At 61.4% G+C, this 11,067-nt stretch overlaps 1 protein-coding gene across 1 annotated transcript in view; it reads left to right on the top strand.

Annotated features, from left to right (window-relative positions):
• The first annotated feature begins 3,900 nt into the window (after positions 1 to 3,900).
• Positions 3,901 to 11,067, top strand: part of LOC109522929 (semaphorin-4B-like) — an 8,681-nt gene continuing 1,514 nt past the window's right edge. Inside the window, exons 1-13 of the mRNA XM_019881756.1 lie at positions 3,901 to 4,018; positions 4,674 to 4,834; positions 5,067 to 5,129; positions 6,145 to 6,243; positions 6,775 to 6,886; positions 6,962 to 7,269; positions 7,979 to 8,160; positions 9,060 to 9,210; positions 9,543 to 9,759; positions 9,904 to 10,019; positions 10,127 to 10,284; positions 10,414 to 10,478; positions 10,619 to 11,061. Coding sequence (XP_019737315.1) covers positions 3,916 to 4,018; positions 4,674 to 4,834; positions 5,067 to 5,129; positions 6,145 to 6,243; positions 6,775 to 6,886; positions 6,962 to 7,269; positions 7,979 to 8,160; positions 9,060 to 9,210; positions 9,543 to 9,759; positions 9,904 to 10,019; positions 10,127 to 10,284; positions 10,414 to 10,478; positions 10,619 to 11,061 — 2,178 coding nt within the window. The 5' untranslated portion in view covers positions 3,901 to 3,915. The remainder of the gene's footprint in view (positions 4,019 to 4,673; positions 4,835 to 5,066; positions 5,130 to 6,144; positions 6,244 to 6,774; positions 6,887 to 6,961; positions 7,270 to 7,978; positions 8,161 to 9,059; positions 9,211 to 9,542; positions 9,760 to 9,903; positions 10,020 to 10,126; positions 10,285 to 10,413; positions 10,479 to 10,618; positions 11,062 to 11,067) is intronic.

Below are 11,067 nucleotides of genomic sequence, written 5' to 3'. Positions count from 1 at the left end.
CGATGATGTCATGCTCCAGCAACCCCCACTCCTGCTTGTTTTCTTTTTTTATCCCCATCCTCTCCTCTCCCCTCCCCTCCCCGTTCCAATCCGCCGTCCTGGATGCACGTGTGAGACGCTGTGCCAGCCAGTTCGGCAACAGCCGCCGCCGCCTCCATCCTCCTGCCTGCGGGGCTTCTTGGCCGAGAGCGTCGGACCCGTTCTGCCAAAAGGTAATCGTCGAAGAAAAGACTCTTTGCGTGCGACGAGCGCGAGGAGAGGCGATCGAAGCCGCCGGCCGGCTTTGGCTGAGCGCGCGCTTTGCCGCTCGCGGAGGCGTTTGTCGTCGGCTGCCGTGGCCATCGCTTCGCCGGCGTGCAGTGGGGAAAAACTGCCGCGTTGGATTGACTCCGTTGGATTTGGTGCAGCGAATCAAAGCGTCCGTGCCCAGATCGATTTTTCAAGCCGACTTGAAAACGCGCACGGAAGCCCGGACGCTCCCACCGGACAAAATGAGGCGAGCCGTCATTTCTTTGCGCGTGTGCGCTTTGTGGTTTGCGGGCTCGAGAGCCGCTCGCTCGCTCGCGCTGCTGCGACTCTGCTGTGGAGTCTCGTCCGCGTCATTCCAGAGCGCGCGTCGACCCAGGTGACGTCATCCTTCAACGATTTTTTTGACAAGTCAATTCTCGGCCGTTTGAAAACCGGGCGTGCGCAATGACGAGACCGGCAGCTCGCGCGTCATTGTCCGCGTGCAGATTTCTGGGGGGGGCACTTTGATGCATGGCGTCAACTCTCGCTATGACTTTTTGCTCCCCCGACCGCCAGCCCCAGATGGGGCAAGGAGTTGCTTTTGCCTTCGAGTGGGATGCCAAGTTAATATTTCATGTGGAGTCCGCCCCGCATGTAGATGGCGCTCATAACTAATTCATTTTTCCATCTACCCCCACCTCCTTTTGTTGGAAACCATCCGGGGGGCGCTGGACCAGGAATGTCAGCGCGGCAATTTTGGCGCACGTTTTTGACCCAAATGAAAAGAACACATCTCTGTCGACGCCGCTTTCGCTTCCGCGGGCCGCAAAACATGTCGTGGCAGACGTGGAGTTTGACACCGAGAGTTGATTGTTGACGAGTACGACTGATATTCAAGCACTCGGCTTCTCCAATCGGGGTCCCCGAGACGGAGCTCGGGCGAGAGGAACGCGGGCGGCGGCGGCCGCCTGACGTATCGTGCGCGGTCCTTGAGACGCCCCGCCCGCAAGAGGGCTCGCCGACCTTTTGGGAAAGCGCCAGGCAGTGACTCCTTTTTTATTTGTATTGTTTTTAAAGAGGAGGTCCTCGGGGGGGCCCCCCGGTGCCTTGGTGATCCCGACGGCCGCTATCTTGTCTGCTCGTAGCTCCCGATAGTTTTGTCGAAAATAAGGAAACCGATCCAAGTGACTTGGAGTCGACGCGTGGACGCATCCACCTGGAGTAAATCGCTTAGCCAAGATACAGTTCTTTTTTTGAGGGGGGGGGGGGTGATGACAATCTCTCAGTCCCCTTGTCGCCATCAAATGTTCACAGTGTCAAACCATTTCATGGAGCCCCATGAGAGAGAGAGAGAAACATCGAGATCTCTCGATATAAATGCACATGACAGCAATGTAGCGTATGAATGTGCTGGTGGGGGACAATCTGGCTTTCATTTTTCAAAAGCGCCACGAAGTGCTCACTCATGCAGGAGATAAGAGACGACTTCCCAAAGCAAGTTTTGGAGGCGGTGACCGCGGCATCCCAAGATAAGATCCAAGATCAAGCGAGGCGGGTGACAACAGGTGCGCGACGTGCACCTGCTGTCACCCGAGCACGCGTGTCACGTTGCCTTCCCAAAATGTGCGCCGCGAGCTCTCCGTGGGGCTTTTGCCACCCGAAATAGACGCGCGCCGCCTCCGCCGTGGAGGAGCAGAGGGAGAAAAAGTGGCGTTGCGCAGACGTCAACGTTCAACACCATTTGGACGATTGAATCGTTGCGATGGCGAGGCCAAACCGAGCGGATGTGAAGCGCTTCTCCCAAAGAGTGCAGATGCGCCTCCGCGTTGGTCGAGCGAGTCGCTGGAAGGCGAAACGCCAAACGCGCCTCGGGAAATAGCCGCAACATTTTGCATTGGTGCTTTGACTTGCAAACAATGTGAAATGTTCCCACTGCGCTGAGCAAGCTTTCAAGCCTTCCAGTTTGCATTGATTGATTGATTTGAAAGACGCGGCGCTTCGGTGGGATACGTAACAACGTGGAAGCGCTCGACTTGGCCGCGTGCCGTTGAGGGGTGTGCGGAGAAATTGGCAAGCCGGGCCCTTTTATCGGGCCCCCGCGGCGATGGGCGCGCGCAGCCCGCTGGCCCGGAGCCCCGGAGCCCCGCGCAGCCGCCGTCTGAGCCTCGAAGCCGCTGGAATGCGCGCCCGCCTCAAGGGGAGAGCGGCCGCGCCGCTTTCGTCGGCAGCCCTTCGCTCACTCCGCACGACCGCGTTTGCTTGCTGCGAGCACCCGGTCCCATCAAGGTCGGCGAAGTCCCGCGCTGAGCCGGCGAGGCCGCTTTGGGGGCTCCGGGGCGGGACCGAAGACGGGCGAGGGCCACCTGCAGCCGCGCGCGCCGTCGGGCCTCCGCGGAGAGTGAAAGGGAGGATTCAGTGGACGCGCGAGGCGGCCGAGTGCGGGCTTGCATCTCGATCGTGAGGCCGTCAGAGGGAGCCTTGTTCGCGGGCCCGGGCTCACGCCGGCTCTCCTCCGCCTCGCGCGTGGGCGTCACAAGTCTCGCTCTTCTTCGGACCGATGCGCTTGGCCAAAAGTCGGCAGTCTTGCGCGCTCCATCAAGAAATACGCGCTCGTCGTCCTCGGGCCGGCGTTTGCCGTCGCGAGATTTGAGAGCGAAACATCGGCGCCTCGGTGCCGTCGATCGCCACGTGTGGCCGAAGACGACGTCCCGCGGGTCGCCTTTGAATGAGGCGGGGCCGTCGCAACGGAGGCGCCGCGCTCGCGAGCGGGATGATTGAATTTCCTTCCACACGTGAGCGGTTGAACCTCGACTCAAGCGTTTGATGGGACCGTGCCGCTTACTCGTATCTGCGACCAGATTCGCCGGGCCTCTTATTTCCAACGTTTGGTCACATGGCAGCCACGGGCAAAACCATGCGCGTCTCCGCAAACCTGAAATGGGATGCTTGCGGACATCCGGTTTCCGCTCGACGCCGGTGCGGCGTTTGTTGTTTTTGGCAGAAGCCCCCTCTCCGGTGAGGATCGGGCTGGATGAAAACAAACGCTACCGGTGTCGCGAAGTGGAGCGTTTGGAAACAAACAGTTGGCGCACGACGATAACTTGAATGCAACGGCCGTGTTGCGCTCCTTTTGTTGCGCGCACCTTGGCCACTGGGGGGGCACGTCGGCCCGGTTTTGACGCAAACGCGAGTCAAGCGGGCCGACGTACGACGCTTCGTCGGCGCGAGTTTTGCCGGGCCATCCGCGGCCGTCGGCGTGGCACGGAGCCGTCAGTGAGGCGGACTTTTTCTTTCGCGCTTCGTGAAGCTTTGCCGTAGAACACGACCCGACGTGGCAACCCGGCGCTTACGATGACCCCTCCCTCCAAAGGCCTAAAACGCACCCGACGGCAGCCGCTCTGTCCTCCAACTCCCGAGTCGGGTGTGGCTTGACCTTGACCTGAAGCCAACGTCCAGGCCGGATGAACGTCGGCGGATTGAGAACGGCCCCGATGGATCTCTCGTCGCTCGCCCGCCGCTTTTTAATCTTGCCGTTTCCTCCTGGGCAGATCTCCAAGGGAGCCTTCGCCGCCGGGCCGATGAGGCGCGGGCCGTCCCTCCAGAGCGGCGAGGCGCGCTTCGGCGAGAGCGGAGACTTTGGATGCCAGACGCCGGCGGCCAAGGCAAGGTGACGCGCGGACGCTGACGATGGGCCGCCTCGCTCCGCCGGTGTGCGCGCTTCTGCTGGTCGTTACTCTGCGCCGGGTTGCTGGCCAGCGTGACGTCACCCCTCGCCTCACCTTCTCCTACGGTGAGTTCAGCCCGCTGCGGCGCCTTGTCGCACGCGCACGCTCTTGTTGTTGCCGTGGCTTGGCGTACTGTCGCGTTTTACAAAAAAAAAAAAAAAAGTTTCTGCTCGCACGAGAGAGAGTGGACTCTTCCTTTCGTTCGTCTCAGCGCCTACGTCGTCACCAAACATGATCTTCGGTGCGTCTTCAAAGAGCGGGTTGCGGTTAGGGTGCTCCCCCCTCCAAAGAAAAAAAAAAAGAAGCTGAACAGAAAGTGAGCTGCCGGAGGGAGTCCTTCATCCCGAAAAGGGCCAGCTGCCAAAAAGCCCCCACCCCGAGACAATTTGAAAGCACACGCGGTCGTTTTCCCTCCGGACGGCGTCCCGCGAGCTTGGAATAAACGGCAGCCGGACGTTTGGTACGCCTCCGTCGTCAGGCGGGTCGCAGCGGGCCCCAAACGAGCTCAAGGCGAGCCGCGAACGTCTCGAGGCTTTTTGGAAGCGGCGCTTTGGGGAACGGCGCTTCGAGCCCCCGGCCGCGCGTCGGCGCCCCGGACCGCGCGAATCTGGCCGGCCCGCTCGCGGGCGTCCGAAGCTCAGGTCGTCGTCTCCGATGGACTTTGCGCGCGCGGCGGTGGGCAAAATTGCCATCCGTTCACCAAGCGTTGGCGCTTCGCAGATGCAGAGGAGAGGAGGTGCCCGACTTTCTCGGCGGACGGGCTCTTCAACTTCACGTCGCTGCTGCTCAGCAAAGAGGACGGCGCGCTGTACGTGGGCGCCCGCGAGGCGATCTTTGCCCTCGACCCCGCGGACATCGGCGCACGGGAGCGCCAACGAAACGTAAGGGCCTCGAAGAAGCCGCGCGGTGGCGGCTGCCAAAAAAAAAACACACCGGGGACGACGACGGCGTCTTTGGCAAGTTGCCACTCGAACGTCGTCTTCTTTTCGGAATCGTGTCGCCGGGCCTCTTTTTTGAGGTCCGATTGGTGAAGCTTGGCGGAGCTATGCGATTCTCGGCTCATCTTGTCGAGTCACGGCCGCCGCGTGTGTTGTGTGTGCGCTGTGTTTCCAGCTCACGTGGAAAACGCCGGACAAGAAGCGAAGCGAGTGCAGTTTCAAAGGAAAAGACCTCCAAGTGAGTCGCCGAATTCAAACGCTCGCTCGAGACGGGAATGTTTCCGAGGCGACGGCGGCCGTCCGGGAGGACTTGGCCAACGGGGCAAAGCCTCGGAAATATCCCGACAAGACGCGAGCGACGCTCCTCTCGGCCGCGGTCGATTCCCGCGCCCCCTGCGCTCCGTGCTCGGTGGACGCGCCGGCCTTGTCACGCCGGTTGTCACCGCCAGAGGGCGCCGCCAGGGTTCCTCGACCGTCACGACAGGCGCGAGCGACGCCGTAACAGGCCAAAGCGTCGGCCTCGGCGGTCAGCCAAAAACGAAAGCCGTTGTCCGGCTTTGCGTCAAGTCCCCTCACGTGTCCGCGTCCCGACGCGGGTCCTCCGCCCCCACCCAAGCTGACGCCAAATCGTGCGAGAACGCAAAATAACGTCAATCGGTGCCGTGACCTTCGCGTGTTGGCCGACTTTGCGCTCCTCCTTGCGCACTTGGGGAGCGCGTAAAAGTCAGCGAAAAAGCCAACCAAAATCGGCCTTGTGAATTTGAGCGATGGAAAATCGATGGCCACTCGTAAGAAAGTAGCAGCTTTGAAAATCAAGCCCGTCCGTCTCTCCTCTCCGACAAGCTGCGGGCGCGTCCGCCGAATGCGCCGCTCGCCTCGTAGCCCGGACGCCCCTTTGCCGCTCGTCTTCCTCGCGCGCCGACCGTCTTGCTGTCATTGTCGCCGCGCCCCTGCCGTTCGGCCTTTCTCCGCGTGACCTTGGCACCCTCGCGGCTGACAACGAGGCGCTCTGAAGCAAGGCGGAAGGAACGGAGCTTTGCGCTCGGCGTCCGCGGGCTCCTCGCCGCGCCTTTTTGACCTCGTCCGACGGCCGTTCACGCTCGAGTCATTTGTGGCCACGCTCAACTGTTTCGGAAACGCGAGGCCGCCGGCCGACCCGACGCTTCGGAAGAGCCGTGCCGCGCGCGGGCAGACGCTCGCGGAATGACTGGCGCGCGATGGCGCCCTTCCTCTTTTGTGTGCCTTCCATCCAGACGGATTGCTTCAACTACATCAAGATCTTGCTGCGAGTCAACAGCACTCGGCTGTACGTGTGCGGGACGTACGCCTTCAGCCCCGTCTGCGCCTACGTCGTAAGTGCGCCTGCGCCCTCGCGCCGCGACTCCAATACCGAGAGATTGCGGGTCGTTGCGGACACGCGCCCTCTCGGGGTCGCTCCAAATATGAGGAGGAGGGGACAAAGCGAGGCCTCGATCTGTTTGTGTCCTCCAACACGAACAGATCGGGCCCGCCGCCTCGTCGGGCGTGGCTCGCGTGCACGCGCAAAACTCGCCTTCGTGTCTTGCTCAGACAGCAGCTTTGCAAATTCTCTTCACTTTGAATAGCTTCCATCGAGTTGAAGTTTGGCTCTTTTTTTTCGACAATCTCCATTTTTAATAAATGGAGTAAAAGTTGAACAACTATATGAAATATATTTTTTTTTCCTGTCTTCTGATTGCGGAACCAGTTATCGGCAGTTATTCGTTCCAGCGTGTGGTCATGGGAGGCCGTCATCCATTTCCTTGCGTCGTAACGGAAGTGGACTTTGCCGATGAATTTGTCCGGCGGGACCTCGGGACCAAAGAGGAGCGGTCGAGTAACGCGTTGCCGTGTGCGTTTGCTAGGACACGGCCGACTTCACCCTCGTCGCGAGCGGCTCGGGCGAGGTCGTCACGGAGGACGGGCGCGGCCGCTGTCCGTTCGACCCCGGGTTCAGGTCCGCAGCCGTCATGGCCGGTAAGGCCGGCCTCCTCCGCCTCCGCGCCAAACGCGAGCAGCCGCACAGACGCGCGTGCTCGGCTTGCGCCGCAGACGGAGAGCTGTACGCCGCCACCGTCGGCAACTTCCAGGGGAACGAGCCCACCATTTCCAAGAGTCTGGGCCGAGGAGCCGCCCTCAAAACGGAAAACTCCCTCAACTGGCTTCAAGTGCTTGTAGATGTGCTAGTGGGCTCTCTGCTAGGCCCGGCCTTCGTGGGCTCCGCCTACATCCGGGAGAGCCTGCCCCGGGGCGACCCGGCGGGCGACGACGATAAGATTTACTTCTTCTTCAGCGAGGCGGGAAAGGAGTTTGACTTCTTTGACAACACGGTGGTGTCGCGCATCGCTCGCGTGTGCAGGGTGAGTCCCGCCCGAAGGCAAGCGCTCCAAAGAACAGACTTTTGGTTTTTCCTCCCGGGTGGGTCTCCTCCTCCGTGCGACGTGCGTTGCGGATAATAACGGGTGCTCCCACTTGACATCGGGCGGCGCGGGAACAAGATTTGCTGCGGAAATCTCACCGTGTGCAGGATCCGAGCGGATGGAAGCGCTTGACGGCCGTCCTCGCGTGCTCCGCTCTGGTTTTTCTTTGCTTTTCAGCTTCGCTTTCGCCAACCTCTCGCGAGCCGATCCCGAACCTTATCCGGCACGTGCCGGCGACCCGCCGCCGGGGCGCACTTTGATCGGTCATCCTGTGGACGTGGCCGTCTCGCGTTTTCCAAATAGCGGCGCTTCCGAACGGTCTGCGCGTACCGCGCTTGCGGGTCATCTCAAAACCCGACTGAAACGTGGCTGCAACGAGCGCACGGCTGAGGGAGGCGCGCCATTGGGGTGAAGTCGAGGTTCTTGAATGGACTCAAAAGCGGACTTTGAATCCAAACCAAGTTGGGAGGGGGCCTTTGGTTTCGATGACCTCCCAGATTTCTCCCGCGGGCATGACTTTGCTGTTGAGAGTTGTTTTTTTTTTTCTTTCTTTTGCGGGGGGTCCCACTTGTCAATTCAAAGCGTTTCCGCGGGGCCTTTTCTCAGTCCTGCGTCCTTCTCATGGCGAGCTCGTGGCGCGTGCTTGCAGGGAGACGCGGGAGGGGAGCGGGTCCTGCAGAACAAGTGGACCACCTTCCTCAAGGCGCAACTGTCGTGCTCGCTGCCCGACGACGGCTTCCCCTTCAACATCATCCAGGACATGTTCGTGCTGACGCCCGGCCCGCACGCCTGGAAGGAGACCGTCTTCTACGGGGTCTTCACCTCTCAGTGGTGAGCGCGCGGATCCCGCCGACCGAGTCCCTCTCCGAAGTCATGGCGACGCAGGGAACGCCTCCCTCCGTGTGTCGCGAGAACGACCGCGTCGCCCCCCCCCCGAACGATGTGCGCGATGAAGACGGCTCGCTCGGTCAACCGAGGGGCGAGTGGCCCCCGGTGGCGAAAGCGGGCACACGCACCCGCCGGAAGGCGCGGCGGCGGTTCAGCGCCAAGCACGATGAAAAACGCCGCACTACTGGCTTTCGGTGTCGCCGCTGTATGTTTTGATCAAGCACGAGATCACAGAGTGCTCCCGTTCTCCTCGAAAAGCGTCCACTTGGTTTGCCCTCGTGTTTTGAGGCGAGTCATATTTCAAGGCGCCGGCGGGTTGCGGAAAGGCGGAAGAGCAAAAATGGCAGGGGCAGCAAAAGCACGGCAACCAGCTTGACTTGAACGACATCGGCGATGCGTCGGCCACCCGATGCACTCTTTGCACGAGATCGGGGAAGGGACGAAGAAATGAAACGGGTGCGCCATTTTGGATGTGGACCGGGGACGCTTTGCTTTGCTTTGCTTTCACAGCAAACGTGCGCTTTTTGCTGTGGAAGGCTTCTCGGCTCGATCGCGAGCTGCTCAAGTGTCATTTTAGACGGCACGAGAAAGCAACCGTTTCGTGAAAGCCGCGTCGCAGGAGCAACTGGAGCCTTGGTTCCAAAGTAGAATAAGTGGAAAAAGGCCCCGCTCCCAAACGGAGTGGCAAAACAAGGACGGCGCGCCGGGAAAAGCTCCGCGTTGACGAGGACAAAAGCGCTGATTCGGGCCTCGCGCGGTGACGGAGAGACGCAACAAATGGGGCAAGCCCTCCGCCCGAGCGTCCGCCGAGTTGTTCTGTGCTTGTGGCCGCCGTTCGACAGGTCCAACGGCGCCGCGGGAACTTCGGCCGTGTGCTCCTTCACCATGGAGCAGGTGCGCAAAGCCTTCGGCGGCCCGTACCGCGAGGTCAACCGAGAAACGCGGCAGTGGTCCACTTTCAACCGACCCGTCCCGGAGCCCCGGCCGGGAGCGGTGAGTCCCTCTGCCGGACGACGCGGGAACTGCGCTTCCGCCTTTGGAGCTGAGCCTTCGGGTCCGCTAGCTTGACGACAGGCTAACGAGCGTCTTTGTCGCGGTGCCGCGAGCCGGCAATAGAACTGTACTCGGTCGCATACGAAGCATCCTCTGCAAAGAATCGCTCGTGTCGGTGCAGCACAGAGAAGCTGAGACGTCTCAAATCAAGAGTTTGTCCGTCCGTCCAACCGACCGACGTCACTGCACTTTATTGACGAGAAATCTTGAACCTTTTTTTTTTGTTTGTTTTTCTTTCTCGTGCTTATTTGTTGCCCCGCCTCCTCTCGCAGTGCATCACGAACGCGGCCCGGAAACAAGGCGTCCTGTCGTCGCTGCACATGCCGGACAAGGCGCTGAATTTCGTCAAGGACCACTTCCTCATGGACGAGGTGCTGCGCGGCCAGCCGCTGCTGCTCAACCGCCGGGCGCGCTACACGCGCATCGCAGTCCATCAAGTGGCGGCGGCGGCGGCGCGCCGGGCCTACCGCGTGCTCTTCGTCGGCACAGGTCAGAAAGGTCGTCGCTTTGCGTTGGCGTCGGCGAGTGCCCCGGCGGCCGACGATTGCGGAGAAGCTCTCTTCCCGAGCGACCGCGGACGCGAAACAAGCGCGCCGGCCCTCGATTTGAAGACGACGCGCGTCTCGTTTGCAGATGACGGGCGACTCCACAAAGCCGTGAGCGTGAAGAAGAAGATGCACGTGATCGAGGAGCTGCTGCTCTTCCGTCACTCGCGGCCCGTGCGGCACCTGCAGCTGGACTCGGAAAAGGTAAAACGGAAAACGGCACGCCCGCCCCCACGGTACGAGCGTGCCGTTTTCCTCGGCCATCATCCTGCGACCGGACGGATGTTTTTGTTCCCCCCTTTCCTCGGCAGGGTCTTCTGTATGTCTCCGCTTTCTCCGAACTGGTCTCGGTCCCGCTGGCCAACTGCACCAATTACGGCAGCTGCGGGGAGTGCATCCTCTCCAGGGACCCGTACTGCGCCTGGAATGGCAGGCGGTGTGTCGATGTCACGCGGGCGCAGCCAAACGAGTACGCGGCATTCCGTTTTTTTTTTTTTTTTTGAATGTGTCTTTCTTCGGCTCCCGCCCTTAAGGCAAACATTTCAGGAAGAAGAGGAACAGGAAAGTTGTGTTTTTCAGTCCCTGTTTGTTTTTGCAGCTTTCTGCAGCAGGATGTGGACAATGCCGACGCTCGGGCCATTTGCGACGAGACGGCACGTGCACGTGAGTGAGGCGCCGATCTTTTCTCGCGGGATAAACCGCGGCCCGCACCGAAACCGAGTAGAATTGTCCAAACGGCCAACTATTTGCAGGAAAAAGTTTGGGCGGCTCCGCCGTTTGGAATAACGCGGGTCTCTCGGCAGGGGCGCGGCCTTGCCGGGCGATCGTCATCCCCGCCGACACCTTCCACGTGCTGCCTTGCGAGCTGCGCTCCAAGCTGGCGCGGAGGGTGTGGCGCTCCAGCGAGACGTCGGGCCGCTCGCATTACCCCGGCTCGGAGGGGGGCCTGGCGGTGGTGGCGAGGGCGGGCGGCCAAGAGACCTACGAGTGCTGGTCGCTGGAGGAGGGCTTCCGGCAGCTGCTGGCCAACTACTGCGTGCGCGGCCGGGCCGCCGCCGCCTCGCAGGAGCGCGAGCTTCGCTCCCCGCGGCTCGCCGCCAAGTCCTACTGGAACGAGCTCGTCGTGGCGTGCGCCCTGCTGGCCTGCTCCCTGCTGGTCTTCTCGCTCTTCGTCCTCTACAGACACCGCCGACACGCCAAGGAGAGCGAGCGCCCCGGCGCGCCGCAGAACAGGCCCCGATCGGCGGCCGAG

This window comes from Hippocampus comes, unplaced genomic scaffold (assembly GCF_001891065.2).
Source record: "Hippocampus comes isolate QL1 unplaced genomic scaffold, H_comes_QL1_v1.1 scaffold299, whole genome shotgun sequence".
Classification (NCBI taxonomy): Eukaryota; Metazoa; Chordata; class Actinopteri; order Syngnathiformes; family Syngnathidae; genus Hippocampus; species Hippocampus comes.
This window is presented reverse-complemented; position numbering and strand designations above follow the sequence as displayed.